Source organism: Lacerta agilis, chromosome 12 (genome assembly GCF_009819535.1).
Source record: "Lacerta agilis isolate rLacAgi1 chromosome 12, rLacAgi1.pri, whole genome shotgun sequence".
In the NCBI taxonomy this organism is placed as follows: domain Eukaryota; kingdom Metazoa; phylum Chordata; class Lepidosauria; order Squamata; family Lacertidae; genus Lacerta; species Lacerta agilis.
Genome location: NC_046323.1, coordinates 12,550,001 through 12,570,570, shown reverse-complemented (window position 1 = coordinate 12,570,570; position 20,570 = coordinate 12,550,001). Strand labels below are relative to the sequence as shown.

The following is a 20,570-nucleotide window of genomic DNA, read 5'->3' as shown; positions in this document are numbered from 1 at the left end:
CACCAATATGATAGAAGGTACCTTCTACTTGTTTACATTTCCAGCATTCATTACTCAAACCATGATACATCTTAGCTAACTTTACTGGAGTCAAATACCATCTATAAATCATTTTCATGACATTTTCCCTCAATACATTGCATGCAGTAAACTTAGTACCTTCCCTCCTGAATGATGTTCCTTTAAAGGCTAACACATCTGTAACAACTTGCTGCCAAGCTCTGATGCTCATATCAGTGGTTGTCTCACAGTTGGATAGGGATGTGAGGGGAATTAGCAGTTTCTCACACAATATGAGAACCAAACCGCAGCCATCCTTTGGAATTCCGCAAAAAAAATTGCAATGCAGTTCTCCAGCCAAGCAATGTGTACAGAAATGCATATACAGTGGTACCTCTGGTTTAGAACTTACCGTGGTATCTCAGGTTACAGATGCTTCAGGTTACAGACGCTTCAGGTTACATACTCCGCTAACCCAGAAATAGTACCTCAGGTTAAGAACTTTGCTTCAGGATGAGAACAGAAATCGCGCGGTGGTAGCAGGAGGCCCCATTAGCTAAAGTGGTACCTCAGGTTAAGAACAGTTCCAGGTTAAGAACGGACCTCCAGAACAAATTAAGTTCTTAACCTGAGGGACCACTGTAATTTGTTCCAGAGGTCCGTTCTTAACCTGAAACCTGAGGCGCGCTTTCGCTAATGGGGCCTCTCACTGCCGCCCCGCCACCGCCACACGATTTCTGTTCTCATCCTGAGGTAAAGTTCTCAACCCAAGGTAGGCCTACTACTTCCGTGTCAGTGGAATTTGTAACCTGAAGTGTGTGTAACCTGAGGTACCACTGTACTAGGGTAAAGCGCACATAAAATGCCCAGATTAGTGAAGGTAACATACAAAAAAGCATGGCATATGGGGAAATTGCTCTGCAGACATGTTCATGAAAAATTTCCCATGAAAATGCTGGTGCATGTTCATGAAGACTTTTGGGGGGGGGATTTGCAAGCTGATGTGGAAATGTTGAAAATGAATTTAAGTTTGGGGGAAATGTGATACAGAAAGAAACTTTGAGATTCAGCCATTGCAAGTGTTGTGTGGTTTTTTTTAAACAAACAAACAAACAAACAAACAAACCCACAGGATAAATTCATGGTTTGAATTGTTAAATGCATCACCAAAATTCTCTTCCTCATAGGCTGCTTGGATACAGAAGAAGCAGATATTTATTTTCTCATCGATGGTTCCTCAAACCTCGATTATTTCGATTTTGTGGATCTGAAGTTGTTTCTGAAAGAAGTGGTTAGATTTTTCCCGATAGGACCGAATAAAGTTCGCTTTGGAGTTGTGCAGTATGCAGAAATGAACGAGCTGGAATTCGGACTTGAGGAATATGGTAAAACAAGCGATATATTGAAAGCCATTGATAACATCCGTCAAATAGGTGGCAGTCCTCACACAGGAGCAGCTTTGACATTTATCCAACCCTTGCTAAGAAGGTCACAAGGTCAACACTCCCGAAGTGTTCCCTGCCATCTGATAGTGCTAACTGACCGGAAATCAGAGGACCATGTTGAGGGACCTGCCAAGAGGTTGAGGGATGAAATGGTCAACATTTATGCCATCGGTGTCAGACATGCTAACGAGTCACAGATTTATGAGATCGCAGAGTCAAAGGACAGAGCTTATTCTGTCAACGATTTTGCCTCTCTGAAGCATATAAAGAATGAAGTTGTCCGAGATATCTGTGCTGTAGAAGGTAAGAAGAATCATCTTATATTTTACTTTTAAACTTCAGGGGAGGGGAAATACAATAAACTGCTAGAGGGGAAATGCTTCAGGGGAAAGATCCCAAACAGTCCCATAAGAAATTAATGGCATGGTATGTAGATAGATTTTCAGGTGAACCAAAGAGAGATTAATATTCTGTTTCTGCTTTAAAAAAGAAGAAAAATGATGGGTGCCCGGGCTTTAGGTGGAGTGTAAAATTATTCTTGTTAAAGATAGGATTCAATTTCATGCCAAGGCCCTGTGACCTACAGTCCTCTAGTGGATAAATAAAACACACAAACAATCAGATTTTGGTTTATGGGTTCAAATAGGCCACAACTTTATTGGTTACAGATGTGAGACGTTTGGCTTAGGCATTGGGTGAAGCCAGACTATATATTGACTCCCGCCCGTCTGCTGGGAGTCCAACTAAGGGTAAACCACCGATAGGAGGAGCCCTAAGGCTTACATCAAATAGGAGCACCCTGAGGGGTCCCTGTTGGGGTAGTGGCATGCCCCTATCCCATATCTGGGCATCGGACAGAACCCACACTCCCAGATCCTTAGTTTGCCTACCTATGTGCTTAGTGCTTTTCAGCAGTGCACTCAGCTCTGCACATGGCTGTGTTTCCTTTCGGCTACAGTTCCATGATGCTATCTTTGTTGTGATCATCTCTCATACATACATATGTGTTCATGTTTTTCTGCTAACAGCCTGCAAAGAAAAGAAAGCTGACATTCTGTTTCTGGTGGACAGCTCCGGCAGCATAGGCCCTGAGAACTTCGTGAAAATGAAGGACTTCATGATTGACCTAGTGAGCAAATCTGACATTGGTCCCGACAGAGTGCACATTGGCGCCGTGCAGTTCAGTGGCAGAAGCCAAGAAGAATTCCGGCTCAACCAGTACTCATCGAAGAGAGACATCATTGGTGCTATTGGGAGAATGTCTCCTATGGGGCAGAACACGCTCACCGGGGGAGCATTGCGATTTGTGTCCGATTATTTTAAGCCCACCAAAGGGGCACGGTCCCATGTCAAGAAAATTCTGATTCTGATCACTGATGGGGAAGCGCAGGATGAGGTGAGGGGACCCACAGAAGCTTTAAGAGAGCAAAGTGTTGCCATCTACTCCTTGGGGGTGTTCAGCGCAAATAAAACTCAGCTGGTGGAGATAAGTGGAAAGCCTGAAATGGTGTTTTATGTGGAGGACTTCGATGTTCTGAAGCACTTAGAACGTGAGATCCTCTTTGGAATATGCAGTCCGTATGATGGTGAGTGTACAGTAGCTTTCTTTTTTTTAAAGTTTCTATTTCTACTTTTCAAGTTTATACATTTCATTAGTTTTACAATCAATTTAACATTTCAAAGTTTGACTTCCTTCACCCTCTTTCTGCAGTTCCTTAATTTTTTTTAAAAAAATCTTCTGCATATCCGAATTAATTTAATTTGCTCATTTAATTATCTACTTCAAATATATACTCTTATGAAACTGCAGGTTATTACAATAATCCTGCCAATGTTTTTATCTGTTTCCAGTTGATTTGTAAATATTCAATAAACCATTTCCATTCTTTTATTAAAAAGCTTGTTATCTTGATTTCCTATTCTTCCGGTAAGTTTCGCCATTTCTGCATATTCCATATGTTTTTGTATCTATTCTTCCTTTACTGGGACTTCTGCTTCTTTCCTTTTTTATTTTATTAAGAATTTATAGGATTTTCCAATTAAAAAACCAATTAAAACCAATACAATACAATACATGGTTAAACACTCCAGACTCCCCTCTCTCCCACCGAGGGGAGCAACAAATACAAAACCTCCCTCTCACAAAGGTAGCAAAAATCATTTTACATTTAGCCACATATTTTCCAAATCATAGCGTGGAGCTGACCCTCTTCCTAGGCCAGTTAATTAAATTCCAATCATTACTTCTTACAGTGACTTCCTCATTCCCCCCCTTACTGATTTTCAAATTATCACATAATTCCAGATTTTTTTAACTTTAACTCTAATTTAAACTCCATCTCATCCTTTTTTCTATTTAACATTTCTCTACCTCTGCCTCAAAATACTTCTGTATTTTCTCATTATCTTAACCAAAATTTTCCATATTACTCGTGCTCCTTCCTCCCTTGTGGTCCCAAAATTTGCCTTTCAAAGCATTGTCCATTATCGCAGTGTCCATATCCAATTGTCATAACCATAATAAGATACAATTTCATTTTAAATTCAAATATTTTACCCTATACCCTCCCTTTCGAAAAATCCGCCCCGTGAGTCAAAAATAACGGAGTCCTGTAACTGTCCATCTAGTCGCAGACCTGTAGTCTTTTCACAATCTAATGGCAGCTGGAACCAGTCTTTAACATTGTCAGAATCTGCTTGTATAAAAACTCCATTTGGTGTATCCTGTTCCAATTCCTCTTTTTCAGCATTGTCAGTACTCCCTTCTTCCTTTTCCTTCTGTTCTGATATAAAATCCTCCAAATTGTTCTCAGTCTCAATCTCCAATTATTTATGTGAAGTTGACTTCAGTCCTTCTGCCAATTGCCCAATGCTGTTGATTCCCACGGCTACTTGCTGTAAAAGTTCCAAAGCTTGTTTTACAAACTGTGAGGACCGTTTTCCCTTTGTCATCTCAAGGTCGAGTTTCAACTTGCTAGTCACAACAATTGATTTCTTGCTGCGTAGATCCTTACTGCATTGGTACGCCATTTTTTTTCATATGATTTATAATATCCGCTCTGTCTGGGCCTCCGGGAAGCAGGAAAATACATCCAATCCACTTTTAAAACTAAAAACACCCATACAGAAAGTTTCTTTGTTTCAGTCACATTGAAAATAGCTTCAGCTACAAAGTCGCACTGTCTCTTAATCTCAGCGGAGAGGGATTGACTTCCATTTTCAGAATCCCCTCCGAAGCCAAATCAAGTCAAATTACTCACAGTTTTATCTTCAGATTTGTCCATTTGTCCATTTTTTTACTTGGAAGAATTGAAACGCTGTAGCCCCTCAGTACCGCAGCTTCGCGCAGGCAGGAAAAGCGGTATGTCCGATGTGCCGGGGCTCCACTCCCTCGCTCTCGGGGGCTCAAAACAGAGCCTTACCGGGGAGGGAGGAGCATCCTTCTGGCACCCGCCGGACGACCATGCCCCCAAAACTCTCGATTTGGGGTTCCTTGGGGGTCTTCTGCGCTGTAGAAGACACCCCCGTCCCTGCCGCACTCAGGTTTGCTCAGCCGAGCAAAACCTGCGACTGATGGCGGCTCCGCGCTCAACCGGAAGTGGGACTTCTGCTTCTTTCCACTTTGGGGCAAGTAGCATTCTTGCTGCTGTAGTCACATACATAAATAAATTTCTATACAATTTAGGTAGTTCTGTCCCTATAATTCCCAAAGGAAAAGCTGGGTTTTTTTTGTTTTGTTTTTTACAAAAGTTATTTTGAACATCCTTTTCAATTCATCGCATATCATTTCCCAGCAAGCTTTAACCTTACTACAAGACCACCACATGTGATAAAAAGAACCTTCTTTCTCTTTAGATTTCCAATACTTGTTTGATTTAGATTTATACATTTTTGCCAGTTTACTCGGTGTTAGATACCAATGATATATCAGTTTCATATAATTTTATCTTAGACCATAACATGCTGTAAATTTTATATCCATATCCCACAATCGTTCCCATGCTTCCATGTCTATATTATGACCGATATCAATTGCCGAGTGTATCATTGAGGATTTTACTTGCTCATCCTTTGCCTCCCATTCCAATAATATTTTGTACATTTTAGACAACAGAGTGTACGGCAGCCTTCAATGAATACACAAATCTGTATGTATATTGGCTTGGTTTCAGATGGCACCTTTCCAAGTTAGTTGTCCCAGAATCACACAGTGCAGAAAGAGTTTTGAAGGTTTTTCTGGCCTCTGAGTTGGAAAGGAGGGAAGTCACTGTAGCACTGAGCTGTAGTAACTCTGCTCGTTTTGTAATCTATCACACTGAAGGAAAATCTGTTCAGAATAATTCATCTTGTCCTCCTATTCCTTCTCTATTTTTCGCCCTATAGCTTTGTACTGATGTTACTGACAGTACAGGTGAAAATCACCATGTGGTTTCACGGTGCATCTTTGCTTTCTCGGGACCCTTGGCACAGGTGGAAAGATGAGAATTGCTATCATACCCAACCTACCGATTCAGAAATCATAGCAATGTAGAGTTGGAAGGTGCCATGAGGGTCATCTAGTCCAACCCCCTGCAATGCAGGAATCATTTGCCCAATGTGGGGGTTGAACCCACAATCCTGAGATTAAAAGCCTCATGCTCTACCGACTGAGCTATCCCAGCTGTCAGTTATAGCACTGCAAGTGTTCGTGGAGAAGCACTTGTAGCTATTTAATTTCCTCTTCCAATTCTTTGGATCCAACCCTTTACTGCTGCAGATAAAGCTGTCTTGTTAAACTAAAACACATGGTGCGGAAGAGAGAGCTTATTTTATAAAGTCTCCTTTGAGAGACATAAACATAACCACATGTAAGATAGAATAAGGAGTATGTTAGACCATCGAGCCACTTTGATAAGGCCCAGATGATAAATGCAGACATGATGTAAGTATTCGAATGGGGTTAATAGCCCCGTTAGAGGAAAGGTTTAGCCGAGACGAAACCTTATATTTCAAGCCTTAATAAAGGTGTTGGCTCATGTCAAAATGTTGGTTCAGAAGAGGGTTCCAAAAAATTATTCCTGCGACCAAGATCGTAATATGGGAAAGACTTATGCTCATATCCGCTCAATGTTCAGGGTTAGGTAAGCAAACCAATCCCATACTTAACAGGGACTGTTATTTCCAATCTTTATCCCCCCCCTTTTTTTCACAATGGGAACAATCCTGTGAATTCAGATCATAAGAGGAAGCCTGCTGGTTCTGTAAGATAATAAGTTGGTTCAAGTTTTCTAAAAGCTTTGAGGACCACTTTAGGAGAGGATTAGAGGCAGCGTAAAAAGTCCTCTGCATTTGACTTCAGCTTCGAACCGTCTAAGGTTGCCTTGTGCCCCAGTGACTGAATTCCCCCTAATCTCAGTATGCCTCCTCGCCAACCTACCATATCCCATCTTGCCCTAGGCTAGGCATGCCCTTCATTGCAAGCATTCTGGTGACTGTAGTTGATCAAGAAATTAGATATCACAACAAAGGAAACAATGGACACATTGAAGTTCTTTAATGGTACTCAGAATTTATCATCCAAAGCAGGTATGTCAATCTGCCTCCCAGTAGTCCTGGCATAAGGCTTTGGCATACAACTGTACACATTTATAGCTTTAAATTGCATGACCTTTAATAGCGTGTTTGATGAAGATCTTGGAATAGCTTGCAACTAAACTAGCAAGTCTTGTTTGCAGTTAAGGATGGAGGAGAATTTCACTTCACATTTAAATGCAACCTCACCTAATTTGCACTTCCTGGACTTCCGGCGGCGGCGCCATAGCGGGTGGTCGGGGCTGCTTCGGCTGCGAAGCGCCCAGTCCACCCCGGGGGTTAGGAGCCCCGCAACCGCATAGCGGGGCTCCGGTTGGGGTGCGGGAAGAGCGTCCCGCACCCTGGGCTCCCCGGCTGAGCCCGTTGTGGCTCCGAACCCTTCCCCCGCACCCCCTGTAAAGGGGGAGTGGGGGTGAAGGGACCACGGAGCCGGGCTATAGGGGATATGCCCCAACCGGGGTGACATTGCGGCGACAAATCCCGAGATGAGCGTCGAGTTCTACCTGCGATGTATAGCTCCGAAGAACCCGGTGGTCGTAAGTACCAGATTGGACTAAACAATATGCGTTTTGAGCGATCCGGGGGGAAGAAGAAAGGCAGCCTGCCTCTCTCCCTTTGGTTAGAAGAAGCTAACCAGTTTGAGTGACTGTTGCTAATGAATGGATTACAAAGTATTTAAATTTTGAAGAGTGACACTGTTACAATCTCCCTTTGGGGAGTAAAGGAGCGAAAGATATCTCCGTTTTAAAGCTTCGATCTTTGCATCCTGGTTTCAAAAAATGGCGACGAAAAGTTCCAACCGAGGTGGAAAACAACCTTCACAAAAGGAAGGACATGGAGATAGGAACTGTAACATGACACTCGCCCCTACCCCCCCCTCTACTATGCTGGGCTTTGTCTGTAAACTTGTTTTGAACTCCACTCTGACGGATGAACAAAGGCTACTTGAGTTGAGGCTGGAGATTCTTTGTCGGAAGGTGAAAGCCTTGTGTGGGGGCTTGAAAAGAGATGAATTTCCCACAGAGGAGGCTTTTGAGTATTTTGACACTTTGGAAGAAAACCTCTGCAATGAGCTGAGAGGGTTGACAGGAAGATGGAGAGAAATGACAGGGCTACTCTGGAGAAAAGATTTCGTTTTTGGGGGTGGCAGCCCCAAGACGGCGACAAGTTTTGTTATATCCAGCCCCCGAGGTGTGAGCTCGAGGGCATGGGACAAAGAATTAAGAAATTCTCAAGAAGAAATGGCACGGTTTGGAGTAACAGAGCAGCCGGGAAAAGGGGAGCTGGACACCCTGAAGTTCGTTGCAAGGAGCGTTTGGAATTGTGCCTGGTTCTGTGGCTATTCGGGGAAAGAAGGCAACTGGAAATTAGACTCTGGCACCATCAGGAGAAAGACAATGGATAGACGGGGAGTGGGGTGATGCATTTAAGTTGAATATAAAACGGTTGGATACGGTAATTTGAAACAGGAGTGAAGACCGGTGGCGTATTTAGACTGTTCGTTTTTAAATAAGTAAAGGAGATGTCAGAGGTTCTATGTTACTAGCAGCAGACTATAGGATAGAAGAATAAGTAAGGAATAAGATAAGAATTATTCATGAGGATTTACGATGTTGTATGATAATAATGGGGTATTAGTAAGAAAACTAATATAAGATGAATTATAGATAAGGTGGAGTAAAATGACTACTATATGTTATATATAAAATCATGTTTAAATTTTGTTTTTTGTTTTGTTTTTTTTTTTTTTTTTAAAAAAGAAGTGGTTAAAATAAATAGATTAAGGGGATAAAACCAAAGGTGAAAAGGCAGGGGAAGTCTGGTCAAGATTTGGAACAAGAATTTTTTTTTTTCTGAAGAGAAGTTTAATGAAGAAGAAGAAGAAACTTGGCAGTGTTTGTATTTGTTTTGGGTGTGTATAGGATTTGTATGTGTATAAATGTAGGTGTGGGTATGGGTTTGTGTTGTAATAAGAAAAATGTTAATAAATTCTTATAAAAAAAATAATAATTTGCACTTCCTGAAGCAAAAGGAGAACTGAAATGCAGCCATGCTTCAAAAGTGCCACTACTCTGAATTTTGCAACCCTGCAGCCAAGAATGTGTCAAAAAACGCACATGTAAAGTATGCATACAAATCTATATATTACTGAATATAACATACAAAGTGCATCATAGCAGGGGATGTTGCTTGCGAAAACGTGCATATTACTCAAAGCTGCATACAAAAAAAATGTGTTTATTAGGAGAAATTTGCGCAAAAATGCTGACGAATTTTCCAGATGGTTGTTTAACTAAAATTCACAAATTGTTGCAGAAATGTGGAGTCTAACTTTGTAAACATGAGAAACCAAGAGAATTGAAAGTGACAAATTTGTCCATCCCTACTTGCAACAAAGGGAAACTGCTATAAAGATTTGTCCAGGGCACACATTAGTGACCAATTCTCACTGTTATTCTTTCAGAGTGCAGGAGGATCGAACGCCTAGATATCGTTTTCGTCATTGATGGTTCTGGGAGCATCGATCCCAAAGAATACGACATTATGAAAGACTTCATGATCGCTTTGGTGAAGAAATCGGATGTCAGCCAGGACCGAGTTCAGTTCGGAGCTGTCAAATATTCTGCCGAGCCAGAAACGTTTTTCTTTCTCAACACCTACAGCACGAAATCGGAAATCATTAAGGCCATCCAGAACGATAAGCCTATTGGGACAACAACTTACACAGCCAAGGCTCTGAGGTATTCGGAGGGCCTTTTCTCAGAGGAGCACGGCAGCCGCAAACGCCGCAGTGTCCCCCAGGTTCTTATAGTGATAACCGACGGGGACTCTCATGATGCAGCAGAACTTGATGAAGTGTCCAGGAAACTCAGGGCACACGGCATTGTCATCTATGCCATCGGGATAGAAAGAGCCAACCCCGGGGAGCTGTTGACCATGGCAGGATCGGAAGACAAATACTTCTACGTCAATTCGTTTGAAGGACTGAAACACCTGTATCCCAAATTGTCTGACAATATATGCAGTGTTTCGAAACCAGGTAGGTAGCTATATCATCATCATCATCATTGTTATTTCTCACCTTTCCTCCAATCAGCTCAAGGTGGCACACATGGTTCTCCTGCTTTCCATTCTACCCTCACAACAACCTTGTGAGGAGAGACAGAGACCAACCCAAGGCCATCCAGAGAGCTTCTTTAACTTTGGTCTCTCGGGGTCCCAGTCCAACACTCTAACCACTCCAACACATTGGCCAAAGCTTCTTCCTTCAAATCAAAGTATTAAAGAAGATTCCCTCCCCCCAAAAAACCCATATAAAAATATGTCACTTTTTAGTTTCAAGGGCTAACCCACAAACCGGTAAAGATGGTGCGCAGAATCAGCTAAATCAAAATATTCCAATTCTCAGTGCAATCCTAGTCATGTTTACTCAAAGGTAAGTCTTCCTTTGTACAGTGAGCGTTGCACCTATTTAGAATTGCATAACATCACTCGCTTAAACACTGCTGTGCTTTGTGCTGCTCGTATTTTCCATTTAGTTGTACACCTTGGTTGTCGAACGGCTTGGCTCCCGAGCAAATTGGCTCCCGAATGCTAAAATCCCCAAAGTGTGTGTTCCGGTTTGCGAACGTTTTCAGAAGCCAAATGTCTGACGTGGCTTCCGTGGCTTCCGCAGCTTCCAATTGAGTGCAGGAAGCTCCTGCAGCTGCGCCTTGGTTTTCAAACAGTTCCAGGAGTCGAACAGACTCCAGGAACGGATTAAGTTCGACAACCAAGGTACCACTGTATACCCAAAGATAAAAGGTGCTCTACAATATTAGTCTTATGCCGAATAGGCCCATTGAAATCAATACATTTAAGATAAGTCCATTGGTTTCAATGGATCAAGTCTATAACTTAATTGGACATGGCGCACAAAATGCTTCCTTACATTCACTCTTACATGCACGGGGACGCAGCAATTTTGCAGGACTACAGGGGTTAGTTGAGTTGAAACACTTGCATGTCAACTGACAGTGGAGTCCAAGGTTCCATCTAGACAATTGCGTTATTTTGTTCCTCTAATCACAGCCAATGCAGAAAGTGTGAGCCAGAAACCCCTGAGGGGGAAATTCATATCTCCTTGTGGGTAGCAAGTGTACTTCCTTAGGGACTGAAAGCATCCTTCACAATTAAGGTGATGTAGCAAAATACCCATAGGAATATGAGCTAACACACAGCCAGGAATGTCAAAGTGTGTGTGTATAAATAAAATAAAATAAATTCCTTCCAGTAGCACCTTAGAGACCAACTAAGTTTGTTCTTGGTATGAGCTTTCGTGTGCATGCACACTTCTTCAGATACACTGAGACGGAAGTCACCAGACCCTTAAATATAGTGAGGGAGTGGGGAGGGGTATTACTCAGAAGGGTGGTTGGAATGGGTGATCAGCTGATAGGTATGGAAAAGCTGTTGACGACTCTTAACAGCTGCAATTGGTCTTACAGGGAAAGATAGCTTTGTCATGTATAATGAGATAAGAATCCAATGTCTTTGTTCAGACCAGGTTTCTCCATGGTTTTAAGTTTGGTGATTAGTTGCAATTCAGCCACTTCTCTTTCCAGTCTATTTCTGCAATTCCTTTGTATTAAGACAGCTACTTTGAGATCTTTTATAGAATGTCCCGGGAGATTGAAGTGTTCTGCTACTGGTTTCTCTGTCTTGTGATTTCTGATATCAGATTTATGTCCATTTATCCTTTGGCGTAGGGTTTGGCCTGTTTGTAACTGTATTATTACATTATTCTCCTAAACCTGTTTCCCCTTCGTGTTCTCTCTTCTTATTTTGAGATGCCCTGGTCTACGAATATAACCTATTTTGTTCTCCACTCCTGCTTCTCCCTTGCAGAATGTGGAATTCCGGCGGATCTCGTATTCCTGATTGACGGCTCTAACAGCATAAGCGACAGCGACTTCAACAAGATGAAGAGTTTTTTGCAAGACGTCGTTCATCCCTTCGACACCGGCCATAACGTACAAGTTGGTATCGCTCAATACAGCGACAGGTACAGGGAAGAATTCAGCCTGGATATTTTCCCAGTCAAATCAGAACTTGAAACAAAAATCGGACGCATCCGACAGATGGAAGGACTCCAGACCTACATCGGTGCCGCTCTCGGGAGGGTGAAGCACTACTTTACACCAGAAGGTGGCAGCAGAGTAAATGAAAACATCCAACAGATTTTGCTGGTGATCACAGATGGCCGGTCACATGACAAAGTTGTGAAAGCATCAGAAGATCTGAGAAAGAGAGGTGTTGACATATATGCCATAGGAGTAGGGAAAATCGACCATTTGCAGCTTAGTCAGATAGCCGGCTCCTCAGATAGGAAATACACAGTTGATAATTTCAGCGAACTGAAGGTAATTAAAAAAAGACTAGTTGATGATATTTGTGAGGAAGAAGATAAAACAAGTAAGTATCCCCACTTCAAGAATTCAAATAAATCCCCTAATCTTGGGGCCTTGGGGGAAAGTGGGGCATATTGGTGGTCCATCCCTCAATCTAATCACTGGTGTCCACGTACCTAATTCTAAATCAAGGGTCAGCAAACTTTTTCAGCAGGGGGCCGGTGCACTGTCCCTCAGACCTTGTGGGGGGCCGGACTATATTTTTTTGGGGGAAAATATGAACGAATTCCTATGCCCCACAAATAACCCAGAGATGCATTTTAAATAAAAGCACACATTCTACTCATGTAAAAACACCAGGCAGGCCCCACAAATAACCCAGAGATGCATTTTCAGTAAAAGGAAACATTCTACTCATGTAAAAACATGCTTATTGCTGGACCATCTGCGGGCCGGATTTAGAAGATGATTGGGCCGCATCCGGCCCCCGGGCCTTAGTTTGGGAACCCCTGTTCTAAATGGTAAAAGTTAAATACAATGGTATCTCGGAAGTCGAATGTTTTGGTTTACGAACGCCGAAAACCCGGACGTAAACGCTTCTGTTTTCGAACGTGCCTCGGAAGTTGAATGGCTTCCGCTGAGGTACCACTGTATTTTTCTCAATTATCTCTGTAAATTTGCAGGCCGCCCTTTGCGCCTGTGTTTTTGAAGGTTTCAGAAGTCAAGTGGTCTTCCGGAACGAATTACGTTCGAAAACTGAGGTACCACTGGGTTGATCAATGTGTGATCTATAAATGTCTTATTGTGGGGGGGGGAGCATTGAATGAAACTCCCCCCCTGCTCAATGTTATATGTTTTCCCATACCAGAATGCAACTTTGACCCATTGCTTATCAACTCATCTAGATAACTGTCAAGAACCACTTGCAAAACTAGATGACAGACTTGTGATTGAACAGAGCAATGAAGGGTCCATTCATTCATCCATTCAAATGGTCTCATTTTTTAGTTCTTTTGATATTGATTGTCTCCTAGATCTCCTTTTACAATTGTGGGGTTCCCAGTGATTATTAGCCTCAATCCATATCTCCCTCACCTTATGTCTTTCACTTTCATTTTCTCCTTCCCCAGTAACTATCCGTTGTGTTTAGTAATTTAGTGCTGTTTTCTCCTCTTCATAAAACAGCATGCTTCGTGGATGTTGTTGTGGGAATAGATGTCTCCTCACAAAGTCAAGGTGACCATATATTCCACGGACAGTCCCAGCTGGAAACCTACCTTCCAAAGATTATAAATGCCCTCACGTCCTTAACAGGTGTGAGTTGCAATGCAGGATCACAGTCGCAAACCAGCGTGGCACTGAAAGTGAAAAACACAGAACCACGGGTGACATCAAAGTTCCAAATTGATAGTGAAAAACTTTTGAACAGTCTTGTGGGCACCACCATCAAGAATGCATCTCACCTTAACGCAGAATTTCTGGATTCACTTTGGGAAACATTCCAGATCAAATCTGCCAATCGAAGAAAGGTAAGCTCTCCAGTTTCATCCTGGCCTACTCAAACCCAACAATATATTATACAATTTTAATACGTTTACAAACCATTGTTGTTGTTTTTACTTTCCTCTAGGTGCTCCTTGTATTTTCGGATGGCCTGGACGACAACGTGGAAATCCTGGAACAGAAATCAGAAGAGCTCAAGAGAAAAGGTACGTGATGAGTTTGAGGAAATCAGTACAGTGGTATCTCGAGTTACAAGCACCTCAGGTTACAAACTCCGCTAACCTGGAAGAGTTACCTCGAGTTGAGAACTTTGCTCCAGGATGAGAACAGAAATCGTGTGCCTGCGGTGCAGCAGCAGCAAGAGGCCCCATTAGCAAAAGCACGCCTCTGGTTAAGAACAGTTTCAGGTTAAGAACGGACCTCCGGAACAAATTAAATTCATAAGTAGAGGTACGACTGTATGATCAACATACAAAGGCTCATCAACGGTGAAAGGAAGTAAGAAATTCAAGGGTCTGGGAAACGGAGAATTCAGTAGAGAAGGAGAGCAAATGTGAGTGACAATTTTGAAAGAGGCATGGAATTTCTGTAGGATGCGATATTTGACAAGTGTTCCTTGAAACTCTGGGGAAAGGCTGAAGTCTGGTTTATTACAGTGGTACCTCGGGTTACAGATGCTTCAGGTTACAGACGCTTCAGGTTACAGGCTCCGCTAACCCAGAAATAGTACCTCGGGTTAAGAACTTTGCTTCAGGATGAGAACAGAAATCGCACAGTGGCTGCACGGCGGCAGCAGGAGGCCCCGTTAGCTAAAGTGGTACCTCAGGTTAAGAACAGTTTTAGGTTAAGAACGGACCTCCAGAATGAATTAAGTTCTTAATCCGAGGTACCACTGTATTGCAATTACTGATTTATTAAATTTCCAACCACCTTCCTTTAATCATGGAACTCAAGGCATCAGGTGGTCCCCCATCCAGACGCTGACTAGACCCAAACCTGTGCAGATTCAGTAAGGCGGTTGCATCCTGTGATCTCAGATCGGGCCCTGGTCCCTCAGAAATATGAAGCAGGCATCCTATGCCACATGTTTCTGTTCTGTGGCCATAATCCTCCATCTGAGGTTGAAGCTAGATATGGTGAAGAACCATAGTTAAAGTCTGTGTACGTGAGAAGAAACACATTGAGAAGGACTGGCCAAACCTATTTCCTCTCCCTGATCGGATGTCACTGCATTCCTCTGCCTGAAGCAAGTTTCTCTTAGTTTTTTTTCCTCTTCTTTGCTGATAGGAGAAATAAGCAGGGGAAACTGCTTAGAACAGCAGAGCACAGGGAGACAGGCAGAGAGGTGCATGTTTTCTTCTCCTCTCCTTTGTTTTTCATTATTGCAATAGAATTGAAACCATGTATTCCAAGTGTCCCTATTTGCCCGGGACATTCACGGAATTACAGAAGCCACCCTGGAATTGGATCCTGGAATCATAATGATTATGATTATTATTTACTGAATTTATATACCGCCCTGTACCCGGAGGTCTCAGGGCGGTCCACAGAATAAAATCAAAATATAAAACCACAAAATACATACAGGTGAAACTCGAAAAATTAGAATATCGTGGAAAAGTCCATTTATGTAAGCAATTGTTTTCATTAGCTACTGGAGTTTAATATATGAGATAGATTCATGACATGCAAAGTGAGATATGTCAAGCCTTTGCTTGTTATAATTGTGATGTTTATGGCGTACAACTGATGAAAACCCCAAAGTTGAAATTGTTAATTTGGGGTTCTCATCAGCTGTACGCCATAATCATCACAATTATAACAAATAAAGGCTTGACATATCTCGCTTTGCATGTCATGAGTCTATCTCATATATTAGTTTCACCTTTTAAGTTGAATTACTGAAAGAAATGAACCTTTCCACGATATTCTAATTTTTCGAGTTTCACTTGTAATCAAAATAAAAACAGCAACCCGATAACCCCCCCTCCAAAAAAAAAAAACACATTTGAAAAGGGCATTGGATCCTCACAACATTTAAAGCAAGACAATTAACAAACCTGGAGAGTAGCCGCTCGTTGGAAAGACCGCGATCTCAGAAATGTCTGTGGCAATATTTATTGGCAACCAAATTGGCCGGTTGCCTTTCTGATACAAAGACAAAAATAAGAGTAGAGGGGGGGCGGGGTGGTGGATTAGCTTTGGTTGTTGAGCAGATGTAATAATGGTGCTTCATCTTCCGCAAGGGAAAGGCCTGTATCCAATTTTGCAAACGAGTCCTCTTTGCCAAGTTTGATCTTCTTTCTTCTTGGCGTTGTTCCTACCGATGAGCTAGTGGCGCTTGGGGCTGACTCTGGCAGCCCCAAAAGATGTGCATCTTTTATTAGTGCAGAGCTCTTGCATGAGCCAGTTGGGTCCCATGGCAGTGCCACACCAAAAGACCTGCGTCCCGGTTTTTGTTAGAGTCATATTGGAGGGTATGTTATTCTGCTGTCAGTCAGTCACTGGAATCACAAGTGGATGTCTGTCACACTCAAATTCTGCTTTTGGGCTTCCCACATGCTTCTTGCTGGCCACTGTGAGAAGAAGATAGGGTTGCCATATTTATTTTGGGGGGTGGGGTGGGCCAAAGTTGCCGGGCATGCCAAAAGACGGTGCTTTGATTTCTAAAACTCCATGTTAAAGGTAAAGGGACCCCAGACCATTAGGTCCAGTCGCGGACGACTCTGGGGTTGCGGCGTTCATCTCGCTTTACTGGCCGAGGGAGCTGGTGTACAGCTTCTGGGTCATGTGGCCAGCATGACAAAGCCGCTTCTGGCGAACCAGAGCAACGCACGGAAATGCCGTTTACCTTCCCGCTGGAGCGGTACCTATTTATCTACTTGCACTTTGACGTGCTTTCGAACTGCTAGGTGGGCAGGAGCTGGGACCGAGCAACGGGAGCTCACCCCGTCGCAGGGATTTGAACCATAACTCCATGTTATGCGCTCACAAATCACAACCGACATTTTAAACAGGGTTGGATGCGCTGATAACTGTCGTTCTGGAAGGGGCTGAAAAATTTAACGATCTTCAATATATTGAGTTTGGGAAAGGATTTGGATACAGGACACAACTGAATATTGGCATGAGGAATATTGCCAGTCAGCTGTCCAAGTACGTGGTAAGTAAATCACCAAAGAACCCTAGAAAGGTAAGGAAAAAAAAATTGTATGCCACCACAGCTGCGAGGGTTATAATAGCTACACATTGGAAAAGTGGGTACATGCCCACCAGATTTGATTGGACAGTGAAACTGGCAGAATATGCAGAGTTAAGATTATTTATCAGAAAGAATCAAAGATAAATCCAAGCAGGAGTTTGTTTCAAATTGGGAATGTTTTAGGGAATATTTAAAAAGTAGTTGCTGCAATCTGAAAACAGTAGCCACCTTTGAGTAATTTCTGTAGATAATAAATATCAAAAAGAAAACGGATAGAAATGGCAATATCTTAAATAACAAGAAAATAGATAAACAAAGGCAATAAGTTTACCAGCACAAAATGGAAAGGGACAGTAAGTCATTTATTTATGAATAACATTATTATTTTTAAAATTACATCTTTCTTTTTTTATGCGGGTGTATGTAACATTTGATGATTTAGGGTTGATGATAATAATGAATATAAATACACATTGGAAACACAGAATATATATATATACGTGTGTGTGTGTGTGATGTAAAGTTATGATGTAAAGATACAATTGTGAGCAATAAAGCAGAAAAGATTAATAATAAAAGGGGGGAAACCAACTTACAGGTGTTAAATTCCGCTGGGTTCAATGGATCTTGCTGAAACCTTCAAGGCTTAAGCAGGGAAAAGGCAAGTCAGGCTTTTTTTTTTTTTTTTTGAAGTGAGTGAGACCTAAATCAGTTACTACTAAGGTTGCTTCTGCACTAGAGCTCTGTAATGCTGCTGAAGTATTGCTTTTCCATCGCTTCAAAATGAAGGTTATACAAAGGGCAGAATATAGTGTTATATTATCCAGCAATGCTCCACCCCCCGTCAGAAAAACGGCCCACTCACAAGTAGGACCCTGGCAGAGACACATGCCTGACTGGAATGTTCCCTCCTTCCTGGGCGATCGTTCGGGAGCTTCTCAAGCTTCTTCAGCCCCCGGACACCACGGTGACTGATGCAGGAGGACATAAGCACGCTCTTACTGGATCCGCAGAGTTTTGCCCAGCTTGCGTGACAGACCACAGCAACTCAGCATGTAGGCTAACCTACTTTATTATATATAATACTCATGGAGCACTACATCACGTCTCCCTCTCTCTCTAACATCAGGCAGCAAAGAGGAAGAACAATGGACAACAGTCCCACTTTAGGGAACACAGTAAGACAAACATCCTGTCTTCTGTCACTTCCCATTCCTGTGGAATGAAAACACAAACCCAGTCATGTGCTAGACAATAACTGCACACGGGGAATGAATCTCCCAACAGCCTGTACCCTTCTATAATGTCTGCTTAGAAATTAGTTCCATTCAGGGGGGGGAATCATTTCCATTGTTAACTGAAAGTTTGCGGTTTCCCTTTTGTTCCCATTACATTATAAAATAGGTGATAAAATTGAAATAAAGCAGTACATTAACACCCCTCTGCCCCCGGAAGATAAAACTGAACTATACAAAAGGCAGTTCAGGAGTAATCCACCGGTTTTAAATTAGGAATAAATTAGGCTAAACTTGCAGACAGGAAGCTTTTGATTAAGGGGACCTATCCCTTTAAAAGCCTGAAAAGTGTTTTGCGGGTGTATAATGGCCAGGCTAGTGTTGCTATAGCAAATATATAGTGCCACCCCCGCCCCCCTTAAATCACTGCAAATCATGAAAAAAAATCTGAGGACAACACAAGAAATGCTTCAGTGCAATTGTTTGATGATGCCATGTGGACTCTAGAAAAGGACTCTAGAAAAGCAGCCAAACTTTTGAAATTCATTCCAATATTTATTTATTTGATTTATCCAGAAAATGTATAGAAATTCTCGGTCAAAATGCTTTGCAGGCACAAATAAGATTGGAGAGGGGGGAAAAGCACAACTAAAATCCACGGTTCAATTAAAATGTATACACATAAAACCAATACCGTTAAAAACAAATGCATATTAAAACCAATATACACAAAATCATCATAACTGAAAACAAATATAAAATAAATGAAGTTTTAGAAACTGATGTAGGTAACTAAATTATATGTCTGAATAGGCTTGCTGATACAAATATGTTTTCAACAGGCATCTAAAAGATAGGCAGGGATTTCCTGTCATTGTGTCATATTGGTGTAGCAATCCTATATAAATTTGTTCCCAAGGTGTGACAGATTGCACTTCAGAATTCTAAGAGTTCATTCCGTTCTTTCTCAGGCCAATATCGCCGAGCGAACATGTTGCTGTGTGTTTTGCAAATGTGTCGGCGAAGAGGGAGAAGTTGGAGACCCAGGAAGACACGGGATGAAGGCAAGGAATTTGGATTCTTAACCAGAGAGGCGCTGTCCTCAAAAGCCTCTGATCGTTTCATGTGCTCTGAAAATGATATTTGGTCTTAATAAGTCTCCTTGATCTCCATTTTAGGGTCTTCAAGGTGTTAGAGGAAGTCCGGGACACTTAGGAGAAGAAGGGGAACCTGTAAGCTTATTAAGTTACATACATACATTTGCGGGGGGGGGGGGTCAAATATTTCCAAATATTGGCCAGAATCCAAAGGGCATGCAACTCTAACTCTGAGGGAAAGGTGCTCTGGATTTGCTTTGCTGAAATACGAGGCCTCTCCAAGCCACATGGCAAGACTCTTCTGAAACTTAGGGGAATTTCAAGGATGGCAAGAATGGAGGGTGATTCAATTGGGTGTGTCCAGCATCATAGCAGTTTCCCTTTTCTCTTGTCTCCTGTATTCTATAGCTCAGCCTAACTGAAAGGGATACCAGTCCTTGCTGTCAAAACTTCCCTCTCTTAATGGTTGTGCTTATTGTTGTTTTCAGGGCCCACGAGGGATAACAGGGCCAGATGGAGAAAGGGGCGACAAGGGTTGCCGGGGTAACCGAGGACCTAAGGCAAGCATCAGCTACGATTGCATTCCTTTCTAATGCATAGCGAAATGTTCCTTGCGATCTTCTGGTGCCTAATGGTCCTCAAATTTACATGCGCTCTTCTGATCCTTTTCAGGGGCAGAGAGGAATAGTGGGCCGAAAGGTACGGAAAAGTGTTTTTCTCCTCCTTTCCTGAATAAGTATGAATGTGTGATCGTGTCTTAAATGAGCATCCCTTGCAAATGGTGGTATGACAGATTGATTCCATCTAACAAAACCACGGCATGAAACTTCAAAAAGTAAATAAGCGTGTGTCCTCCGGGTTGATCCTGTCATAGAGAATGAACCATGCCACTCATAAGTAAGGCTGCAGCCCTAACCCAACTCACCTGGAAGTAAGCAATACTGAATTCTATAAGTAAAAGGTAAAAGGTAAAGGACCCCTGGATGGTTAAGTCCAGTCAAAGGCGACTATGGGGTTGCGGCGCTTATCTCACTTTCAGGCTGAGGGAGCCAGCATTTGTCCACAGACAGCATTCTGGGTCATGCTGACTAAACCGCTTCTGGTGCAATGGGACACACGGAAATGCC

At 42.4% G+C, this 20,570-nt stretch overlaps 1 protein-coding gene across 1 annotated transcript in view; it reads left to right on the top strand.

The window, feature by feature from the left end:
* The window catches only part of LOC117055585 (collagen alpha-6(VI) chain-like), a 60,987-nt gene that overhangs the window by 9,843 nt on the left and 30,574 nt on the right, over positions 1 to 20,570 (top strand). Inside the window, exons 4-14 of the mRNA XM_033165198.1 lie at positions 1,188 to 1,748; positions 2,474 to 3,031; positions 9,481 to 10,056; positions 11,904 to 12,470; positions 13,592 to 13,935; positions 14,037 to 14,115; positions 16,927 to 17,072; positions 19,318 to 19,410; positions 19,525 to 19,578; positions 19,932 to 20,003; positions 20,116 to 20,142. Of these exons, the coding sequence (XP_033021089.1) occupies positions 1,188 to 1,748; positions 2,474 to 3,031; positions 9,481 to 10,056; positions 11,904 to 12,470; positions 13,592 to 13,935; positions 14,037 to 14,115; positions 16,927 to 17,072; positions 19,318 to 19,410; positions 19,525 to 19,578; positions 19,932 to 20,003; positions 20,116 to 20,142 (3,077 nt within the window). The remainder of the gene's footprint in view (positions 1 to 1,187; positions 1,749 to 2,473; positions 3,032 to 9,480; positions 10,057 to 11,903; positions 12,471 to 13,591; positions 13,936 to 14,036; positions 14,116 to 16,926; positions 17,073 to 19,317; positions 19,411 to 19,524; positions 19,579 to 19,931; positions 20,004 to 20,115; positions 20,143 to 20,570) is intronic.